At 26.6% G+C, this 25,147-nt stretch overlaps 1 protein-coding gene across 1 annotated transcript in view; it reads left to right on the forward strand.

Moving 5' to 3' along the window:
* Window positions 1–25,147, forward strand: part of stw (laccase) — a 339,959-nt gene that overhangs the window by 311,197 nt on the left and 3,615 nt on the right. The window contains exons 5-9 of the mRNA XM_075362086.1: window positions 5,441–5,651; window positions 14,259–14,479; window positions 18,339–18,543; window positions 20,335–20,519; window positions 24,638–24,833. Coding sequence (XP_075218201.1) covers window positions 5,441–5,651; window positions 14,259–14,479; window positions 18,339–18,543; window positions 20,335–20,519; window positions 24,638–24,833 — 1,018 coding nt within the window. The remainder of the gene's footprint in view (window positions 1–5,440; window positions 5,652–14,258; window positions 14,480–18,338; window positions 18,544–20,334; window positions 20,520–24,637; window positions 24,834–25,147) is intronic.

A 25,147-nucleotide genomic window follows, 5' to 3' on the forward strand; every position in this document is an offset into this window, starting at 1 on the left:
CACTGTAATACAAATAAGCTTTTGTTACTATATGTTTTTTAAATTATTAGAAATAATAGTCAATATAATAAAAATTTAGTGCAAAGTAAATGAAGCGTAGTCTTTACAGTCTCAAACGTTGGAACAGTCCTGAGATGTTCGGTTAATTGAAACCGAATCACCAAAGAACACGGGTATCCACGATCTAGCATTCAAATCCGTGTAAAAATAAGTGACTTTACTAAGACTTGAACGCTGGAACAGTCGACTTCCAAATCAGCTGAATTGGAATGACGCGTTCACCACTAGACCAACCCGGTCGGTTAGCCGTATACGATTATAAACCATATTCTTACATTCTTCTACAGTACAAAATCAAATGTTCCGGTACCGGAAACTTGTGTGCATTCCTATACTAATATAGGAATTGGGCTGTCAAATTCAAGTTAATAAAGTGTTAACAGTTTTTCAAATAACAAATTTGAAATATTATTACAAAACTTTTTTTTTACGTTTTAATATACCTTAACAAAACGTCACTCTTTAACTGTATTCTAATTAAAAAGATTGTTCTAGAAACAGTTAGAAAAAATGTATTAAGTTTACTAAAAGCATGTGTATTTTATATGGTATAAATATTTATACAAAGTATATAAAGTTTATTCTTTTTGATAATACGTATATCTCTATTATAATAAATAATTAACGAAACAATAAGTTAATAATTAAAAGTAATCCATGTAACGTTACATATTTTCAAATAAAACTCTACACACAAATACCTTTAAACTTACAAGTTTTACTAACCTGTAATTCCATATATACGTCAATCTATTATTTTAAATATATAAATGAAAAATGAGATAATAATAATAATAATGATGTTATAAAAATATAAATAGAAATTCATACTTGTATATCTATTAGAAAAATACAGTGAATAAACGTTAACACACAACCACCATATTTTGAAGATACCAACTTGATCACAGCGGCAAAAAAAATTATATGACATACGCAACGAGAAAATACTGAATTGTAAATAACATTATCAATTATGCAAAAAATATCATTTGGAATAAAGATTCTATTAAAAGAAAACAATTCTTTACTAGTTTTAAATCAATTTAAAAAACTAATATATTTTTATTCTTTTTAGTTCTATTAAAATGAAGTAACAATCTAAAATATTAATTAATTACACATATTGAGTATTTTGACTTTTTTAACGAAAATACTATAATTAAATTACTCATGTAATACCTAGTTCAGAATGTAAACTTAGTCAATTTTAGGTTATCATAATATAATATTAACGTATTTTCATAACTTCACGTATGGTTTTAACTGTTTGCACTAAAAGTAGCACCTTTAGTCACTGTTATCCAAATTTAAAAAAGAATAAACGTTAACGTAATATTAATGTAAAAGCAAATACATTTTCTATAAATATCCAAATCAAAACCCATATTAAAAATAAATTACATTTTTACAATGACCACAACGTAATCATGGCATCTATAGACAAAAGATTTTCTTTATAACATAACCTTGAAATCGATCAAATTCAATATTTACAAAATGTACTATTATAAATGGTTATAGTACGAATCGTTATATTTTTACGAATGGTTATTTTTATTTAATATAATAAAAAAACATTACAACAGAAGGAGATTTAACATTAAGCAATGAAAAATGTAGGTTTGTTAAAAAATTATGATTAATATCCATGTAACCTTCCGGACTGATTAGTGGTTCAGTCGGCATCGCAAATCAATTGTTTAACAGCAAATTTTCGAAGTCGAAAGTTCTGAAGTTCAAATCCTAATAAAATATATTTGCTTTTAAATGGATTTGAATAATAGGCAGTGGAGCATAGATCGTGGATACCGGTGTACTTTGGTGATTGGGGTTCAATTAACCATACATCTCAGGAATGGTCAGGCTTTCTTTTTCTTGTTTAGCCTCCAGTAATTACCTTTTAGATAATACTTCAGAGGATGATATGTATGAGTATGTATTTTCATCTTGAGTAAATGTATCTTCATTTATATTTTTTCTGAAGTGTACAGTCTCAGTTCTCAGTTTGACCATTCCTGAGATGTGTGGTTAATTGAAACCTAACCACCAAAGAACACCGGCATCCACGATCTAGTATCCAAATCTCTGTAAAAATAACTGACTTTACTAGGGCTTGAACGCTGGAACTCTTGACTTCCAAATCTGCTGATTTGGGAAGATGCGTTCACTACTAGACCAACTAGGGGTTGGTGGAATGTCAGGCTGGGTTTGGAATGGTTAGGCTGAGTCTGAACAAGACTACACCTCATTTACATGTTATACATATCCTCATCTCATTATGCCGTGGGGGGGGTTTGCTTATTGTTCACTAGTTGAACTAATTGTAACATACACATTAGGAAGAAAAAAAAATCTATTTGTCTGATTATAAATTTTGCTTCATAAAAAAACAATCACTTTTGTTTTGTTAAATTGTTTAAAATTACAGTCTTAGTTTTATCAGAAAAATATATAATTTCTTATGCATTATTATCATATGGTTGTTCTGAGAAGATCCCTTGTACCATGTCAGTTTCCATTTTCTTCTACTTCCAGTAAAACTTTATAAGTCACCCCAATTAAAAATATTAAGTTTCTATTCTTGTTAAATCAACTTATTCATCTTTTTTTTTTTAGTTTGTTCATTTTACTTTCTCCAATTATACCCACTTTTAAATTCCTTACCCATGTTTACTTTTTACATGATTCAAATCCAAACAAAATGCAAACTAATTATAACAAATGTCACATGATGCTTTTTCAAATCAACTTCATTTTACTACTATGTAATAACTGTTTTTATTCAAAATTTTATTTCATTTTCATTTTTGTAATTCTTTGATAACATCCCGTTTACTTACTTCTTTTCAATTCTTCCTTCTTTTGTACTAACATTCACATGCACTCCCTCATTACTTTTGTTTTCTTAATGTTAATTTTCATTCCATACTTTTAATTATATCAAGTATCTCCATTACTTGAAATAAATGTAAATGTAACAGCTCATACTACTGGAAAACTTGAATTGCACATGGACAGAGAAAATAAATAAATTTGAAGAAATGACAAAACTGGGAAAATCTTTAAATGAATTAATGTATAATCTTTAATCTTTAATCTTTAATTAATGTATATGTTTGGAAATGAACAAGAACACAAAACAATAGTTTCATTGTTCAATTTTCATTAAATCTTCCACAAGTATAGAAAATAATCATTTTTTTTTGTATTGGTCTATTTAACTATGTATCATAAAATTAGAAATAAATATTAAAAATAATAATTTTGGTTATCTTTTCTCAATAAAAGAAATTTATTTCTCATAAAAATACAAATAGGCTTAAAATTATTGAATTTTCGTTTTTGAAAAAATTAATTGCATAACTTTCCCAGCTACAAAAGTTAAGTAAAAATGAAAAGTAATGATTGAAGTGATTTGTCACTGTCTTCTACACTGAGCCGATTGGCGTTTATAGTCACTAGCTGTATAATGAGCATCATTATACTCAGAGAAAACACTCTGATTAATTTTGCTTATACCTCACTTGATTTACATATTTGCCTTAGCTGTAGGAAAGACTGAAATGGTTAGTAAAAAGAAAAAATTAATGTATTTAATCTGTCAAGAGACAAATTAACAAAAATTAAAAGAGGAAATATATTAATTTATATAATCTATTCTATCCGACTTGACCAAAACAGCATGTGATTTTGGGGCTCATAACAAAGATTTGTTATTAATGCCTGGAAAACGACATAGTAATTCAGATGGTTATTAAAAACTAAAAACTTTGGTTATTAAATTAAAACTTTACAAAATTATTCTTATTACTTTTACAATATAATTAATAAGGTATAATTATATAAAACCCTTCTATCTGTAACTGGAAATTAAATTACTACTGATAATAATGAATAATAATTGAAATATCTTTAGAAATAAATAGTTTTATTTTTAATACTAGTATTATCTGTAATTATCTAGTAATGTTATTTCAAACTTCCATATACTATTGTAACTGTAACAATATATTTTAGTGTATAAATACTATATAAAAAACTAGATGTTGCCAAGGTCTACATAATGCATCCATTGTAACTCATAACTGGAAGTCTTTCTTGTATAACTAGTTATTTTAACTACTATATAATTATAAAAAGATAATGTTTCATATTTTAATTAAATAAAGCTCAATATATTATCTGAACTATTTTAAGAATGCAATAAGTACTGGCCTAAAATTTCAACTTACCTAATAATAATCTTACATTAGTGGTTTTTTTCTTCATTAATCACTTGACTAAATTAATGCACTTTTCTATCCCTTAATATTCTGCATTATTTCTTTTATTTTTAACATATTCATTAAATACAAAATTTTTAATTAATTGTTTTATATATTGTACCTTCTCTTGACACAGTTTTTAAATTTGATACTTGCTTCAATTACCTAAATTAACTAACTCTGGGTTCAGTAATACCCTATGTAATACACAAACCTTATTCTTCTTTAACTAAGAATTTACCATAATAGCCTTCTTTTTTCTGTGATTAATCGTAAAAAATGTTAATTTTAAAATCTTTCCAAAATTTTCTTCAGAAATCTAAAAAAAAGTAAGTTAAAATAACCTACTCTAACCATACCTGTCTCTCCTACTTTAACTGTACTTATAACATATAATTCAATAACAGTACATACGAATATTTAATAGTGTATTTTTTTTTTAAATATACATTTATGAAGTATCTACATTAAAAAAATAATAATAAAATTATCTGTAATGTAATTGATAAATATTGTTACTGAAAATAACAATAAATATTGCAGTTACAGATGACTGAACAATAATATTAAAATTTATCATAGAAAAAGTTTCTATATTAAAAGTTATGAGTAAAGAAATATGAATAAATAAACAAAAATTCAGTTATTTCTTGCTCTTTCTTAAAATATGAAACTAGATCTTTACAGAATATGATATATGTAAAAAATATTTGTAGAATTGTGAAAATAAAACATTTTGATGAAAACTTTTTAATTCATTAAGAAGCTAAAAATATTATATAAAGAATCTTTCCAAATGGATCAAAAAACAAAGTAAGCAACCCAAGCAGTATAATGGTTCAATACAATTTCACCCATTTTAGTGGTTTACTTAAATAATACTGATTATAAGATCTAAAAGTATCAACCCATATTTATAATTACATATATAATTAAAGAGCAATATCTAGTTGATCAATCTGGTTAATACTAGAAAATTTATCAAAGAAATCTTATTTAATAAATAAAAACAAAAAACGTTTTAAAAAACCTTTTTACTAAAATTGTAAAATCTTATAAATTCATTGTACAAAAATAAAAATTTTATATTTTATTAATTTTCCTTATAACAGGTTTGCGAAGGTGATAAAGTTGTAATTGATGTATTAAACATGATGGAAGGTTTAGAACTAACAATTCATTGGCATGGACTCTGGCAGAGAGGAACACAATATTCTGATGGAGTACCTATGTTAACACAATGTCCAATTTTATTTGGTAATACATTTAGATACCAGTGGACTGCTGGAAATGCTGGAACACATTTCTGGCATGCACATACAGGTAATCATTTTTATTATTGTAATAAAATATAACTTAATTTACTATTTTACTCATATTATATACTTACTTTTAACTTCTTTACATTTCTGTGTGTTGTTTCATGCTTGATCTCAATAAATGGCTGCAAAAATAATATCAAAACCGGTTAAGCTATTTTATGAGCGTATGCTTAAATAAAAACTATTAGATTTTTGCCTCAAGCTGAAATGTTAATTATATATAATTTGTAAAAAAAGAATACTAGTTTTGAAATTTAACACAATAATAAAATTATATAAAGTTGCAGATTATTTGAAGGTGATCTTTATAAAATCTCTTTAATTTAATTACATTCAGAAAAAGAAATCTAATTATTAACTAAAAACAATTATACTTCAGGAAATTTTACTAAAATTAAAAAATATCTTTAAAAATAGTTCTCTTTTTTTGCATAGAATAATAATATGAAATAAAAATTAATGTACAGGTACATTAATACAATTGTAATTAACATATTTTACATATTTCAGTAGAATTAAAATCGGATTTATAAAATTATGAATTACTTATTAACAATTTACTTATAAAATAATGTGTCTTTTATTGCACTATAAACTAACTGTAGAAATCAAAGGTGAAGCCTTGATTACAACACATAATATAATATGAGGTAGAAGAGCCTGTTAGATTTCTGGTTAAAAATATATGAAATGATTAAAGTTTGTGTAAAAGATTTTTGAAAACAAAACTTAAGATGCCAGAGAGAATTTTTCATTAATTATTCCACGACCTTGGTGATTCATTCATTCTCTATCAAGGTCATAAAATAACTAACCTTTCATAAACAACCAAGCTTATTAGCAAGAGCTGCAATCAGAATGCATGAGAATTTCTTTATATCTTCTACTTTGTTCAACTATAATTCTTTTATTATGGAGAATGTTCTTACTCATTATAAGAGTAGAGCCAGTCAAATTGAAAACTTACATTATACTTTCCTAGCTGTAGTGATATAAGCTGCTATGACTGTAACAGGAAAGTATAAAGATTGGTAAAAAAATTTCTTTTAAATTGGTCTTATTTTTAGTTTTGTGCCTTAATGAGCCAATCAAAAAAAATTTAACCAAAAAAGTAGATTTAAATAAATTATAAATAACCTGTGAAAATTTTTTTTTATTCCAATTCTTCCAACTCGAAAAAATCTATTTCTGTGAGATGGATGTTTGTGTAAATGTATATGTGTTGGCCTGTATTTAGTCTTATAACTCTGAACCCCATTGACTGATTGTCTTCAAACTTTGTAGATAGGGGGCCGAATACATGCAAAAAAATTGTAAAAGGGGGAGTTGTTTTGGCAAAATAAAATTTCAAATTATAGGGTACTTAGCAAACACTTTTTCTTACAAAATTTGAATTTATTTTATCACAATGACAATTTATCAATAATTTTTATTTAATATTCACCCTCTTCCCAAAAAAATTTGTTAATATATTTTTTATTTTTTTAGCTAGCTACGAGTATATCTTGCTTTAGAAAACGAGTTAATGGGAGATTTTTGCGTTTATATTTTCTACATCAATAGGCCTTCTAACCATTATAAAAATTTTTTCCTATCCCATCTCATTGATCTGTGGTAACAAAAAATATTTTTTTTAATTAAACATTTTTTTTAATTTAAATTTAAATCCATCTTTCAAGTTATCCACTAAATTTAAAATGTAAAAATCTTAATTTTTGCTAGCCCTTATAATTTTGTATTTCTTTAAAAAAAATATATATAATGCCAAAAATCTTCATCCCTGCCTAGAAAATTACAGCCCAGATTATTTAGAATTATTGCTGTATCTTTGTACTTTTAAACAATTTTAAAAGGTTATAACTTTATAATTATTACCACCAATTTGGGATTATTTTCTTAAAAATGTTGATGGTGAGGGGCTCAACTGCTCAGTGATACAGAGTAGCTGGATCAAAGGCGCAACCATATCGGAGAGGTATCTGTTGAGAGCCAGCCTAAGGAATGATTCCTGAAAGAGGGCAGCAGCTCTTTCAGTAGCTAAGGGTGTAGCTAGGAACGACTTAAACAGCCATATCAACATCACTCAATCCTCTAAGTACTGCGCAGCTGAAAGCAGTGGAAAACTAACTACAGCTGCTTTTTTTCCAAGAAAATCTAGCTCTCTGCATTTTCATATAAGAATGATGGAGGCGCCTTCCTTAGTAAAATATTCTGGAGGTAAAGTAGTCCCCTGTTTTGATCTCCGGGTGGAGACTACTAAGGAAGGGGTCACCAGAAAATTAAAAAATAACATTCTACGAGTCGAAGTGTGGAACGTTAGAAATCTAAAAAAGGTTGGTAGGTTAGAAAATTTGAAGAGGGAAATGGATAGGATAAATTTATATGTAGGAATTAGTGAGGTTCGGTGGGAAGAGGAAAATGACTTTTGTTCAGGTGATTTTAGAATAATTAACTCATCTTCAGATAATCCGCAGGTTTCATAATGAACAAGAAGATAGGGAAGAGAATAGCGTATTTCAAAATGCATAGCGATACAATCATTGTAATAAGGATAAAATCAAAACCTATGCAGACAACGATTCTTAACATATATATGCCTACAAGCGCCCATGATGATGACGAGGTAGAATGTGTATACAAAGAAATTGACAAAGCAATTAAACATATAAAAGGAGATGAAAATTTAATAATAGTTGGAGATTGGAATGCAAGCATTGGAAAAGGGAAGGAAAGAAATATAGTGGGTGAATATGGGCTGGGCAAAAGGAATAAAAGACGGGACCAACTTAAATAGTTCTGCACAAAGTATAATTTGGTATTTGCCAACACGCAGTTTAAAAAACATAATAGAAGAATATACACATGAAAAAAGCTAGGTGATACTGCAAGGTATCAGATAGATTATATCATGGTTAAGCAAAACTTTAGAAATCAACTCGTCGATTGTAAAACTTACCTTGGAGCAGACATTGACAGAGACCATAATTTAGTGTTAATGAAATGTAGATTGGGGTTTAAAAACCTGAAGAAAAGGTTAAATTGGTAGAATTTAGAGAAGCTTGAGGAAAAGGAGGTAAATAAGATTTTTGAGGAGGGCATCGCAAGAGGTCTGAGTAAAAAAGATAAGGTAGAAAATGTAGAAGAAGAATGGGAGAATGTTAAAAAGGAAATTATTAAATCAGCAGAAGTAAACTTATTCGGAACAAAGAGAACTGGTAAAAAACCTTGGATTTCAGACGATATATTGCAGCTGATGGATGAAGGTAAAAAATATAAGAATGCTAGTGATGAAGAAAGTAAAAGGAACTATCGACAATTAAGAAATACTATAAACAGGAGTGCAAACTAGCAAAAGAAAAGTGGATTAAAGAAAAGTGTTCAGAAGTGGAAAGAGAAATGAACATTGGTAAGATAGACGGAGCATACAGGAAAGTTAAGGAAAATTTTGGGGTACATAAATTAAAATCTAATAATGTGTTAAACAAAGATGGTACACCAATATATAATACAAAAGGAAAAGTCATTGGTGGGTGGAATATATTGAAGAGATATACAGAGGAAATGAATTAGAAAATGATGTTATAGAGGAAGAAGAGGAAGTCGAAGAGGTTGAAAGGGGAGAAACAATACTGAGATCTGAATTTAAGAGAGCATTAAAAGATTTGAATGGCAGAAAGGATCCTGGAATAGACAGAATTATAGAATTACTGCGCAGTGCAGGTAAAAAGCGATTGATAGATTATACAAACTGGTGAGTAATATTTATGAAAAAGGGGAAGTTCCGTCAGACTTCAAAAAGAGTGTTATAGTCATGATACCAAATAAAACTGGAGCAGATAAATGTGAAGAATCAGAACAGTTAGCTCAACTAGCCATGCATCAAAAATCTTAACTAGAATTCTGTACAGAAGAATTGAGAAGAGGGTGGAAGAAGTTTTAGGAGAAGACCAATTTGGTTTCAGGAAAAGTATAGGGACAAGGGAAGCAATTTTAGCGCTCAGATTAATAGTAGAAGATAGATTAAAGAAAAACAAACCAACATACTTGTCATTTATAGACCTAGAAAAGGCATTCGATAACGTAGACTGGAATAAAATGTTCAGCATTTAAAAAAAAATTAGGGTTCAAATACAGAGATAGAAAACAATTGCTAACATTTACAGGAACCAAACAGCAACAGTAATAATTGAAGAACATAAGAAACAAGCTGTAATAAGAAAGGGAGTCCGACAAGGATGTTCCATATTCCTGTTACTTTTTAATCTTTACATAGAACTAGCAGTTAATGATTTTACAGAACAATTTAGATCCGGAGGAACAGTACAAGGTGAAAAGATAAAGATGCTACAATTTGCTGATGATATAGTAATTCTAGCTGAGAGTAAAAAGGATTTAGAAGGAACAATGAACGGCATGGATGAAGTCCTATGCAAGAAGTACCACATGAAAATATATAAGATGTAAATGAAAGTAATGAAATGTAGTAGAAATAACGAAGATGGACCACTGAATGTAAAAACAGGAAGAGAAAAGATTATGGAGGTAGAAGAATTTTGTTATTCGGGAAGTAGAATCACTAAAGATGGATGAATCAGGAACGACATAAAATGCCGAATAGCACAGGCGAAATGAGCCTTCAATCAGAAATATAATTTGCTTACATCAAAAATTAATTTAAACGTCAAGAAAAGATTTTTGAAAGTATATGTTTGGAGCGTTGCTTTAAATCAGATGGGTGGATAATGTGACAAATCAAGAGATGTTGCGGCAAATAGATGAAGAAAGAAGCATTTGGAAAAATATAGTTAAAAGAAGGAACAGACTTATAGGCCACATATTAAGGCATCCTGGAATAGTCGCTTTAATATTGGAGGAACAGGTAGAAGGAAAAAATTGTGCAGGCAGGCAACGTTTGAAGTATAAAAAACAAATTATTAGGGATGTAGGATGTAGGGGGTATACTGAAATGAAACGACTAGCAGTAGATAGGGAATCTTGGAGACCTGCATCAAACCAGTCAAATGACTGAAGACAAAAAAAAAATTATTGCTAGCTTATTTAAATATGATTATATTATTATTTACATAGCACTTCCTCATAAAATTCAATGACACAAATATATTATTTCTACCAGTCACATTTTACACTATTAATTGTTTCTTAGCTTCAAGGAGCTACATAATTTCTAATGTACGGTGAGGCAAAAGAGTAATCATTTTATGACTAATATATGAAAGTGGATCTAAGCAAAGAAAACTTTTACACTTGCTTAAAGCAAAATATTTAGCCCTTCCCCTTTTCTTTTACCCTATATTCTTTCACTCCCACACTTTTATAGAAGTAGTCTCTTTGTCTATAATTCAAACATGAAATTTATTTGCCGCCTACAGTAATTTTTACTTTCTTTCTTTTATGCATTAAACAATAATAAATAAATTATAATATTCAAACATTATAATAATTTGTGCATGCAAACTTATGTTTATATATATTGCATATATATATACAACAGTAGTTCTATTATTTTTTTCACAGTAATAATATATTTATCCACGTTTACTTTTCCAAGGCCAATTGTGAGCAAGCGTCTGATAATCCACAAGTTTCCAGGTTATCAAATAAATCTTTATATAGGTGGTACTCACAGGTAGCTGCATATCTTATTCACAAAGTAATACTGATCTGTCAACCTTTCACAAAGGAAAGTAAATGCTTAACTACTGTGCCACCATTGAGTCCCCCAGGCCAGCTGAGTTTTAGTAGTAAGATAACTTCTTTACCACTTAAGATTTAAAAAAATTTCATCCTGTATTTTGTTTTTTTATTGTCAATAATTTGCCAGATTATATATATAAATGTGAAAGTTTGTCTGTTTGCAACAGCATCACACAAGAATCAATCGATTTATTGCTTTCAAATATTCAGGATACATTCGTGTTACCCCAGCGAAGATCTTAATTCATAGATAGAGGCCCTAGACCCCTTGGGGGTTAAGATATTAAATATTTAATAAAGAAACAAAAATTAATCCTTCTACTTCATTATATTTCTGTCACCATGGCAACAGAAAGTAAAATAACTAATTCTTTTTTCTTTAATGAATATTCGTAAAATATTTAATATTTTCACAACCATGAGAACAATGCATTGGCAGTTCAGGGAGCAAAAAGACCTTTGGCTTGACATTCACACAAGTGAAGTGAGCCCTGACCAGCTAGTATAACATAATATTTTTTCAGCCTCTGCAAAGTACAGAATTAGAGAATATTCTTACCTTTACTTTTCATGTTCAAAACGTTTTCGAGCCTAAGCTCATCTTCAGTGATTTTTTTTTAATAATTCTTATTACATTTACACAATTAATTATAGCTTTTTACTTTTATTTTGGAAAAATTGTTTATTTAAAAAAATTTTAAAAACATTTTTAAAAAATGTTTGATTCCAGAACAAATATTTGTTCAGTCTAGAAAATTAATCATGAGAGGAGGCTGAAAAAATATTGCATTATGCATAGTTATTTAATGTACAGCGGAAAAAGAAAGAAAAAATGGACTATAAAAACTTTAATCTAAATAAATTAATATATATATAAATAGATATATTGAAACAATGCATGCGCTATAGTGTGTTTCTTTTTATTTACTTTCCTATAAATTTTTATGAGATAAATGAATTTAAGTGTGGCTTTTCCAAGATTATTTTTTGTATTTAATTTTTTTTTTTAATAAAATTTACTATTGAGAGTTCAAGTGATTCTCTAAATATTTGTAATATTTTATTAAGCATGATTGATTCATTTAATATTTATGATATCCCATTAGTGTATTAATTTTTTTTTTTTATTTATACCTTCTCTTCCAATAAACCTAATTTTAACAGAAATTATATTTCCAATGATTTGTCAATAAATGTTCATTAAGTTTGTTTATATACAAGAAAAAATCCCTTGATATTAAAAATTAATAAATGCAGACATTTAAAAAAAATTAATCAGTTAAATTTGAAAATAAGATAACTTAAATGCAATAAGGTCTGAATTAATTAAAATATAAACAAATGAAATAATATTAAGGGAAATACTTAAAGATATCAAATATACTGCAAAATAATCACAAATCAGAAGACAATGAGCATTATTTGAGCACATACATTTATAACATTGATCAGAAAATATTCAGTATTTTTTTAAATATTTTAATTAGTATTATTTAAAAATTCATTCAGATTAATATTGTTTTGGCAAAATGAAATCTTTTAATTGTATTTTAAATAAATTGGTAGGAAGACTTTTTTAAATAGTTCAGTAATTTATTAAAAATGGTAATGGAAAACATAGGAAGGTGCAGGAATCCAAGAATTGTGTTTAATTACACAAAAAGAATTCTACTGTTTTGTTTAATAGAGATAGTATTTAAAAAATTATTATAATTTTTAGCAAAAAAAGAAAAGAAGTGTGTGTGTGTGTGTGTGCTATCTTTAAAAGAAGGCCTATTTTATTTAGCAGTAATTAATGTGTAAACCAATTATTTATTAATTTTTAAAATAAGCAGCTAAAAAACTTCTTTTTTTATCAAAACATTTAAAAAATTGAACAATATAATTACACTTTACCATTAACTGCTAACCAAATAAACAAATTTTTACACTTTACTCAACAATATTTTAATATTACTAGTGAAATGTTAACATTAAAAAAAGGCATAAACTATTTTTAATTTAATGGATAAAATAATACTGAATACACAAGGTTACAATGATGCCATATGTCAAATGCACAGAGTCGCACAATTTCATAGATAAGTGTTCTTTACAAATAAGGTTTATCATAATTTAAAATATACTGTAAATTTCTAAATATACCGCACAAAAGGACACAAGAAGTGAAATTATAATATGACAAATGAAAACCTAACAACTTAAGAGTATTATATAAATCACTATAACTTTTATAAAAAAAAAGAAAAAAGATCCTTTAAATATTCTAATTAAAAACAATGTTTCAATTTTAAATATTTCTGTTTAATTCAATAACTACTAAGAATTCCATGTCAAATATATGAGTGTGCATGTATATGTGTGTGAAGTAAGTTCATAACTTCCTTTTTAAATTTTTTCAAAGCTACATATTGAAGCTTTAACAGTGCAACTGTGTAACTGTTAATTAACAGTTAACTGTTAATTTGCTCTTCTACAGACAGCTCAATATTACCAGTAATAATTCAATTTTTCATTCTCTTTCTAGCTCTCTCTTTTTAATTCAGACTCCTTCAATCATCCTTCATTTTTTTTTTGTTTTTAACCTGTACTTGTTATCACACAAATATATTAATTCTCGCTGAGAAAGAGGTGGTGAGAGAGAGGGGAGCTGATCAGGCTTTACACTCTCCAAAATTTATTGTAACTTACATTTTTTTAACTTACATAATTTTGTATCAGTTAAACAGATACAAAATTATGTAACACCTTAAAATTTCATCATATGTAAAAAAAAAACTTTATATATATATATCTTTTTTCTTAATTTAATTAAGACTGTTTTGTAGTAAAAATAGCTACAAAAATTAAATCATTAATTTTTAAAACTGTTTTTTTAACTATCTAAATACAGGTTTACAAAAAATGGATGGTGTTTACGGCAGTATAGTTGTCAGACAACCACCATCATTGGATCCTAACAGCCACTTATACGACTATGATTTAACAACACATGTAATGTTACTTTCTGATTGGCTACATGAAGATGCTATGGAAAGATTCCCAGGTCGTCTAGCAGCTAATACTGGTCAAGATCCTGAAACCCTTCTTATTAATGGAAAAGGACAGTTCCAAGTAAGAAATATAAATAAATAATTTTTATTAAAGCACAATATAGATTTTTATTATTGCCAACCCATGGTATGTTGGTAGTCAGTAAGTATGCTTAAGATTTTGGATGTGATAACTGAAACATATTGAAATCTTTTATTGTAAAAAAAAAAAATCTGCATATGATTTTCCTGTTGATCAGGATAACAGATTCTGGTAATTTCTAAGAAATTGGCCAAATCATCATCATCATCATCATCATCATCAAAAAATTCCAGATCATTTAAGCGGGTACATTCACACATTTAAAAACATGATACAAAAAACTAACAAAAGATTGTACATAAAGCTAACAAAACTCACATTAAGTACAATATGCAAAAAAACATAATGTATGTTTGTTTCAAGCAGAAGGCTATTTTTATTTTGCATTATTACATAATTATAGGGTCTTTTAAACTTTTTTAGATTGGGCACCATTTATAATAATACTAACAGATATTCGAATGACACTTTTAACTACAAAAGGTTTTTGAAAGAATAATTTCCATTAATTTGAAAGTGAGTTTTTAATAACCATTTAATAACTTTAAGAGTTGTCATATGTTATTCAACTAAAGTAAAAAATTTATTCACTGAAATATTTAAAGTACTTAACCATAAGAAAAATTTATATTAAAAATTTCCCCAAAAAATTATAATACATTTTTATTGTTATGAAAGAGTTCATTATGAAGAGTTATGAAAGAGTTCATGCACAGCTATGGTCATTAGCCACTGGAAATTGGTAGCATATGTAAAGATGCCACGTCTTATTGGAATCTGAACTCAGGACCTCCATACAAAATTATTTGATCTCAACTTACGAAAAAAAAAAAAAAAAAAAAAAAATAATTTTTAAATAAATTTATTAATTGCAAAAAAATAATTTTTTGTAATTTATTAAAGATCAGGCATGTATGCATCAGTGTATATGTTGTTCTTGTGAGGGTCTATTTTTCAATCACTCTGTAGTTAACTTTAATGTAGATTTAATTAATCAGAAATTCCAGAAAAATTAAACAGAATTAAACTAGAAAATCCAAAAATAATGCGATTCTAAATTATAATTTTCAGTTGATATTAAAGAATCAGATGTTTCACCAAATCTGTTACATATGCACATATATAATGTCTATTAAATTAGATTTACATATTTTTAAAAGTACATAAAATTTTATTTCACTAATAATTTTTTCATTTTTTTTAATCATTGAATTATTATTTATTGTAATTTTTTTTACAGTCATGGGTTAATTTAATAATTAATTATTAAATCAATATACTTAAATTAAAAAAAGGACAGTTAAAAAAAAAGTAAAAGAAGATGTCTGATTTGAACCGATGTGCCTTCCCTTTAAGATCAAAATATTTCATTAATATTAATTTCTATTGCAATCAAAAAGGGAGGTGCACAACTAGATGTTATAACAGTGCCAAATCCAAAATTTCAACTTCCTAAGGCTAATCATTTTTATACATACATATGTATGTATGTACGTACAGATGTCATGCTGAAACTAGTCAAAATGTATTCAGGGATAGTCAAAATTGATATTTCCGTTGAAATATGAAAACCGAAATGTTTTGCGATCACAATACTTCCTTTACTTCATACAAGGAAGTAAAAAAAATAACAATTTCAATTGTAATTATTAAAAATGAATAATGAATTATTTTAATTTACCTTTATTTTAAAATAGATTTCATTCATTAACATCTGAACAGAAATGAAAACAGTATTTTATTCAGTATGCTAATAATCTAATATAACAAAGTAAAGGTTATAAAAATATTATTTAAAATATTATAAAATCATCCTATAGAATTTATAGAATGTTATAGAATGTTATAGAATTTAATAAGCATAATAACTTTAAAACAAAAAATGATAATTTTTATTTGAAAATTACTGTTTTCTTCACAAAAGATAATAATATACTAGGTAAAATTTGTTTTTTTTTTTTTTTTTGCTTTTTAATAATAAAAATTTTATGTAAAAAACCAGTTGCAAATTTTCATTTATATTTTACATTCTCTTATATGATAATTATTTGTTGAGTAAGTAGTTTTAATAATGCTCTTAAATTAATATGTACCAGCACTAACATATAAAAATGTCTGATGAAAAACCTTCTGGTAAAATACACAGCATTATAGCATACACATAATGTACATGTATAACCCTAGTAATAATTAAGTAACATTAAATGTAACAGAACCTGTTGTATAAATCCTGTTTATGTATAACGTTACAAGCTATATAACACTTTCATTTGTTCCACTAATATTGTGATCAACTGCTTCTGTCATTTTTTGTTGTTATAATGAAAGAAATACCTGATAGATAGGTAGTTTAAAGTGAAAGTGGAAGGATATTTCAACTTTTAACCTAAAACAACAACTGACAAAAAACAGAATCCAATTTCTTTTCTTTTTTTTGTACTATTACATGACAAGGAAAATATCTTTGTTAATTACAAGATAACATTTTTTTTCTATAATATTAATCGCACCCAGCTAATGAATAGCTAAGGAAAAAGGGTGAATTTTATTAATACATAATAATAAAAAAAAAAAGAAAAAAGCAATTTTTATCTATTTCAAATGCAAGTATTTTTAATCAAAATAAAACCTCAGTATTATAATTACACAAAGAGAAATAAATGAGAATAACATCCTTGCTGTTTAGCATGAGAAAATATAATACTTTTTTAGAGCTTAAAAAAGTAAATGACAAATCAATCTCTACAAGAATCATGTAGCACTGATAAGAATTGTATAAAGGAAAGCTTTCACTCAAAAAGGAGCGAAACAAAGATGTAACCAGTTACCATTGCTTTTCAACTTATGTGTAGAAGATACAATTCAGGAATTGAAAGAAAAAATCTTAAAATACAGTAATGATCCAAGGAAAAAACTAAAACATTAAGATTTGCCAATAGACATTGTTCTTTTGATAGAAAACAATAACAAGCTAGAAAAAGTGGTTTATGAGTTGGAAGTATTACTAGGAGAGAACTGTAGTTTAAAAATAAATGGAGTAAAACAGACTTCCTTTCTTTCCTTCTTCATTACAAGGAAAGAAAGGAACATAATGAGGAATTGTGTATTAAGATATGTGAGTATAATAAAACGAACATTACAGAATTTTTCTTTTAGGCAATAAGACATTTACATTCAATTAGTACCTATTTCATAGATGATTAAATCAAAACTGTACATAAGTTTCTCGGTACAACATGTGGTTTTTTTGTAACTGTATCAAGGCACAAATAATTTTTTAATTCAAATAAAGTTAATCATAAGAACTTAAATCTAATCAGTTACAGTTATTAATGATGAAAGATCAATTTTGTAATGTGTAAGAAATTCCAAATCTTAACTGGGAGTTAAACCTAGTTAAGTTATGTTATAATAACCTGTAGAAGTCAGAACTTAGAATTTACCATAACGTACAAAAATTATTACTGCGTGCATTTGAAATAATCTTTTAAAAATAGACCAGAAAATACCTACATTTGAATGACACAGATAAAAAAGTGTTTAAAAGACTGAACGGCCATTTAAAATACAGAAAATAAATATTTTACCTGATAATATACTTATAATTTTCATTATGCAATGATTTACAAATCTAAGAAGGTGTGAAGTTTTCATACTATTTTAATCAGACTTTTAAGTACTTTAAATGTTAAATATATATTTTTTAAGTAGTACATATAATTAAAATATTTATTTATTCTAAATAAATATTAATTTTCTACAACTGAAAATCATTAAAAATCAAGCAAATCTGTATTTTAAAAAATAATGATACTAAAATTTTTTTATTTCTTTTTAGGATCCAAATACAGGATACAGGACAAACACTCCATTAGAAACATTTACAATTACTCCAGGTAGAAGATATAGATTCAGAATGATCAATTCATTGGCCTCAGTATGCCCTGCTCAATTAACAATACAAGGACATCCTTTAATACTCATTGCAACAGACGGAGAACCAGTTCACCCAGTTGTTGTCAACACAATTATTTCTTTCTCAGGTATGTAACCGCACAACAATAACAACATAAAAACATTATAAATGTATCCTCAAGAAAATAATTACATAACGGGAGTTGTTTAAATCTGATAAAAGTTTATCTAGATATTCATAAAATTAAAGAAAATTAAATGTTAGGCATTATCATATATTTCACGGTTATAATTGATATAAATAAGAATTAATGTATATAATATTGTGTTTTAGCTGTTCTATTATATATTACATAATAGTGATGTTTAAATAAATAAATAATTTTATAAAACTATTACTTAAACCAGATTAATTTAATCCATTACATGAAGTGTTTTTGAGATGTAATATAAAACTGATATGATCGGTTTTATATTCATATTATGTTAATCTACTGAACTTAATAAAAATGTATAAATAACCATACTTTGATTTTAAATAAATTTTTACAATTATGTTTTTTTATATAAATTAAATCAGCTGAAAGTAAAAATGATATGAATCATAGACATTTTTTAACAGTGTTGAATGAAAATATAAATTGTTCAGGATACATACTAAATAAATTATCTGATTATAATAAAATAATTTAAATTTAAGCATTGAAGTTGTGAATTAATCATAAAAAATGATTAATTCATATTTTATTTAATTTTAATTCGTTCATTAATTTGACCCACTTCTCTCAGAAGTTGTTAACTATTATATTAAGTCTAAAGAAAATTTTTTGGAGTTTGATATTTTAGCAGTTCTTCAGAGTGGCTGCTTATCTATTTCCTTCCAGACAAAACAAAATAATATTTCTGAAATCCATCTTCCATTATTATTAAAAAAATGAATAATTTTTTTAGAATACTAGGAATTATTAAAAATTTTCAAATACAGTTGTAGAAAAGAATGAGGAAAGTGAAACAGTTGAAAAGAGAATGAGAAAGGAGGAAGTTATGACAGAAGAACCAGGCAAGGATGATCAAAAAAAGAAAAAATCCAAGTTTAGATTACGTAAAAGATATCTTACATAAAGATTATCTTACTAGTATAGCTGCAGAAGATTATTGAGAGATAAATAAAAGAAGAGAAATAAAAAAACAAATATTTGAAGCGCTAACAAATAAAAGGGAGAACACAAAGAGAAACTTATAACTCTAAAAATACAGTGACTGTATTTTGAAGTTTTAAAATAAAATATCAAATCTAGTATAACATCTCAAAATAAATGCATTTTGTCAATAACTTATAGAGGATTGATCAGATATACATATCAAAAATAGAAAACTGAGAGAAAATTAACTAAGTTACATAAAATTTTAACAATTTTTTTATGTAACCTACCTACTGTCAATTTATCTTTTTATCACCTTTTGAGTAATTCATAAGCCAACAGGTATAATTAGTGAATCACTTCCAAGTTTCACCAATAACCAGTAAGTTAAAACATGTTTTCTCTGTCAATAATTCTACAGTAATTAATCACCATTTCAAGACCATGACTTTCTCTCTGTCATTGCTCCTGTGTTTACTAAGTTATATTTTTAGGACCGTCTTAATGTTAAAAATAAAATAATAATTGCATTTGTGTCAGAAAGGAAACATTTACAATTTATTGGTTCTGTCATAACAACATTTGTTATTTTTAAATGGTTTTTTAACAGAGAAATTACTAATACGTTTGTCATTTTTATCACTAAATACTGTATTTTGCTATCTGATTTTGTTAATTTTTATGAACAAAATAGTTATGCATAATGCAACTGTAAAACAAGACATTTCTTTTAATATGGTTCAATGGGTTTTATTGTTATTGTAATTTTTTTTACAGGAGAAAGATACGATTTTGTAATTAATGCGGAACAACCTGTAGGAGCATATTGGATTCAGGCTCGTGGTTTAGGTGAATGCGGTACCAAGAGAGTACAACAATTAGCTATTTTGAGATATGCAAGAGGACCATATCAACCATCATCACAAGCACCAACTTACGATGTTGGTCTTCCACAAGGAGTAGTGAGTATTTTGTTAAAATCTACACTCAGTCTTTTATAACATTAAAATATATAATAAAATTTAAAGGAAAATCATTAGCTTTTCTTTAAAATCCCAATGTAATACAAATATTTCCACTGTTATATATTAATTAAATAATATCAGTCTTGGTCAAGAAATTAAAAACAAGTGTATTTGATATATGAAAAGGGAATTAATTGTTTTCATCTTATGCAAAACTATACTTATTGCACAAACTTGTACTTAAAATATTAAACATTTTTTTTTTAAATCAGTGTATTTCTGATGTTTTACAGGCTGATTTTAAAATTCTTGCATTAATATAAAAGGGTAATGTTTTTCATATCAAAAAGTTTTCAAAGTATAATTTTTCTTTGTCAGTAAACTGACTTGCAGTAAAACATATCATGTAATTGAATCGTATATGTCAATACCTTATTAGACTAATTAATATTTTAGTGGTTCTTGATGTCTATTATCTTTATTCATTAGGTTTTATTGATAATTTTTTTTTAATGTGCTTCAAAGTTTACATTAACACTATACTAATTCAAAAAAAGATAATATGGTCATCTACGACCATTGCACTGTTAGAATTATTAAACAAGTTTATCAATCGCTTTTGATAAATATGTTTTTAAGTATAATTGTAATAGGTATGGTTAGAAGGGAGAGAACAAAAAATTACTACATTTAAATAACTGGGAAGTAATATTTCATCAGATGGAATAAGATTATAGATGTTAAAAGTTGATTAGTGCAGGCTAAATTAGTGTTTTACAGAAAGAGAAGATTACTGGTATCAAAGAATATTGCTCCAATAACAAGAAAATACCTGATATGAAAAGTTTAATCTAAACTAATAGTATATATGCTTCGGAGACATGGACCTGAATGAAAAACAGAAAAGAATAAACTTGAGGATTTTGAGATATGGTGTTGGAGAAGAATTTTGAAGGTTTCTACAGTAGAGTGGAAAATAAATTAGCACTAATAAGAAGAGTAGATAAAAAATAAAATTTTTATCAACAATAGCGAAAAGAAGAAGCAGTATGATTAGGCACTTGCTTTGACATTGCAGCTGGTTACCTACATTGAAAGAGATGGGTTTAATGAAGGAAATAAGGTAAGAGGAAGATTAAGCAATAGTTCATGGATGAAATGAAGGAAGAAAAATAGTACAGGAAATGTAAGAGACTGATTTTGAATAGAAAACTACAAGGCTTAGATACCATTAGGTTGAAGAGAAAGAAATGTGATAAGATAAACATTAAACACGATTTAACTGGGATATTATAATATCCCAGTTAAATCGTGTTTAATTATTATTTCATTATTTTCATTAATTATTTTATTATTTCATTAATTTATTATTTCATTATTATTTATCTGGGATATCATAATAATGATTTTAATTCTTTTCAACATTTTTTTCCATTTAATATACATACACTCAAACTTAGGTGTATGATATAAGTAACAACAAAAGCACTCTTATCAGTATATGTTGATTAATTTTTTACTATAGTAATGTTTTATACACTTATCGGGTGCAATAATACTGCACCTGAGTATGATAATTATACCTAACAGAAGTAGTAAATAATTTTAAAAAATTATCATAACCAGTTTAAAGAATAACAAGTTACCATAACAGATTTACTTAGAGAAGAGAGGAATGAAGTGATTTTCTTTCTACATTCCCTTCTTTCTCCAGCCAAATGTGCTGTAGCACAATAATACACTATATCCATCAAAATGCAGGTTTTGTATTAGAGGGAATAAATACCTTGACTCAGTTCTTCTTAGGGAATGTTGTACAATAGATGATATTGCTCTCAAAGAAATTACCACTAATGGGTACCTCTTCTAATTACAGTACTTTGTATCATAGTCATAGTGAAAACTCAGAAAAATATTATAAACAACAAAGAAAAGTGATTTATTTAATTAGTGCCAAGATTTATTTATAAATAGTCAATTCAATATGTTTAATTAATTTATTATTCCAGTCTTAACTAAATAAATTTACTATTTTTTTTTTTTTAAATGTGTAAGAAATTAAAAAAAAAAAATAGAAAACAGGAAATATAAAATAATATATATGTAAGAGTATAAAATGGTAGTATTATATTTTTAAAGAATTGTTAGTAATTTTATAATTAAATTTAATTAAAAAAGTTTTACTTTTGTTTTTGATGAAGTGTAATACTATTTTGAAAATTAAAAAGAGATAATAATAAATACATATGATCTAAGGGAGAATTAATTTTAAATGACACTGATCTGTAGCTCGCTTGATTTAGCAACAGTGACAGTACCAGTTATGACAGTTTAACAACCGAGACAACTTTTACTGATCTACTTTTAAATATCTTTTGTCACCTGTTTAAAATATATAGAAAATATTTTGCATTTTGCATGACAACAAATATTACTGACAGTATAATTAATATATAACATGTAAAATTAGTTAATGTTATTTATAAAATTTTTTTTTTAATTACTTCATAATTTGCTGGTCACGGGATAATATAAATTATAACTGATAATAAACAGTATTAAGACTTTACTTACCAGTTTTATTAATAAAGTTACACAAATCTTATTAATATTTTGTTTACAATAATTCTACTGGGTGAAAGAAAAATTTACAATAATATAATTGTATAATGTATAAATACATTCCTGTGTGAAATATAATATTATCTATTGGGGTTTCCTATAAAAAGCCAGAACAAGACACAAAAATGGCTTGTCAGAACATTGCTTGATGACAAATTTAAATCAAATAGATCAATATTAAATAAATAAAAAAATTAACTTATCCACCAATTTAGAATACAATAGCTTCACTAATAAAAAATAACTTCTAGACATTTATTCCCCCCCAAAAAAATAACAGATTAATTCCAAATAATAGATTTCTTTTGTAATGTAATGCATCACATTACTTAGGCATATGAGAAAGGATCTTATTAATATTTTTATATTGCAAAAAAATCTTAAATTTTTTTAGATTTTTAATTGAAGGTGTATGAATATATTTTCAAATAGTTGTCAAATATTATTAATTTTTTGGATTGTTATTTATTTTCTATGCTATCGTTTTATAAATTTATTATTTCTGTTTATTAATATGCACTTTAAACAATTTTTTTTTTTTTTTAATTGCGTGATTTGTAATACTGCTTTGATCAAGATTTTACCATGGTTTTCCTTCATCTGTCCTGGTAAATACTGAAGCAGTTACTTTTTTTATCCACAAAGTAATACAACTACCCATTTCTGACATGATCTATATAATGAATTATTAATTATGCATTGATCTGAATATTTATTTATGAGTATATGAATAATACAAAAAATGTTATGTACAACAAAATAATAAATACTACAACGTTGTAATTAAAACAAAACTACTACTGGTAGTTCCCCTAATTTCTGTTGACAATGTACAGCATTTATCATACATTTCCCACAAAGGAATACATTAATTTGTGGCCACAATAATGTGCTTGTTTAGACTATCTCTTCCAAACTTAAGCATGGTTGTAACAAACATAGAGCTTGTGAAGTATAAGTGGTGCCTCTAGGAATTACTCAATTTGAAAATAATGATGTTTTTTATACTACCATTCTCTACACTAAACAGGGTCTCATTTGCACGAATAAATATCAGTGTTTCAGCAGACTTAGAAACTGACGTGCAATTTGTATTTTCTCAGTCAAGAAAAAGAGGAGAATGGTATGAAATGTGATGTAATTTCTGAATTTTCATTTTCATTTTCACTCTTCATGTGGGTAGTGGAAGGTAGAAAATATGAAACTTAGTGACTAAGAAATTCCTGTATGAAATATAATGTTTAAGAAAAATACAGAAAATTAGATTGACACAACACAAAATTAAGATGATTTTAATAGCTCAATAAAATAAAATATTAGCTAAAAATATTTAATTAAATAGAAAAAAAATCAGAATTTATCCAACAAATATTTTAAGATACACTAAATAGTAAGAATTGCTAGATTTGCAATGGCAACGATTTGCACAAAATTAAATAATGGACATTAATTTTTAATCATTTTTAATTTTTTTCTTTTGTTTAAATAAATAGGTCCTTAACCCATTAGATGCCATATGTAATCGACCACGAACAGATGCTGTATGTGTAAATCAATTGAAAAATGCAAAACCAGTTGATGAAGGAATCTTACAAGAACGTCCAGATGTAAAAATATTCTTACCATTCAGATTCTTATTCTACCGACCTGAAGAACTTTTCCAACCACATCAATACAACAGATTCTTAGGTAAATTTCTAATCAATTTTTTTTATTTACATTTTCTTTTGGAGGGAATAACTGTGGTGAAGTTCCAAGGTACCTATAGAAATACTCGGCATTAAGTTGTTAAGGTCCATCTGCAAGATTTGGGAGGCAATAGTCAGTGGACAATTGCTTTCTTGGCAAAACTTCATGAGGCGATATGATTCAGCCTTTGAGTTTGTAGACACCAAACTCTAATAACTCAGAATTATGAACTATCTGTCAAGGGATATTAGAATACACTTGTTCTGGGAAGAATTCCTTCAAATAAACAACAATTCAGTGTAGAATATATATAA

The sequence above is a fragment of the Lycorma delicatula genome, chromosome 4, assembly GCF_047948215.1.
Source record: "Lycorma delicatula isolate Av1 chromosome 4, ASM4794821v1, whole genome shotgun sequence".
In the NCBI taxonomy this organism is placed as follows: Eukaryota; Metazoa; Arthropoda; class Insecta; order Hemiptera; family Fulgoridae; genus Lycorma; species Lycorma delicatula.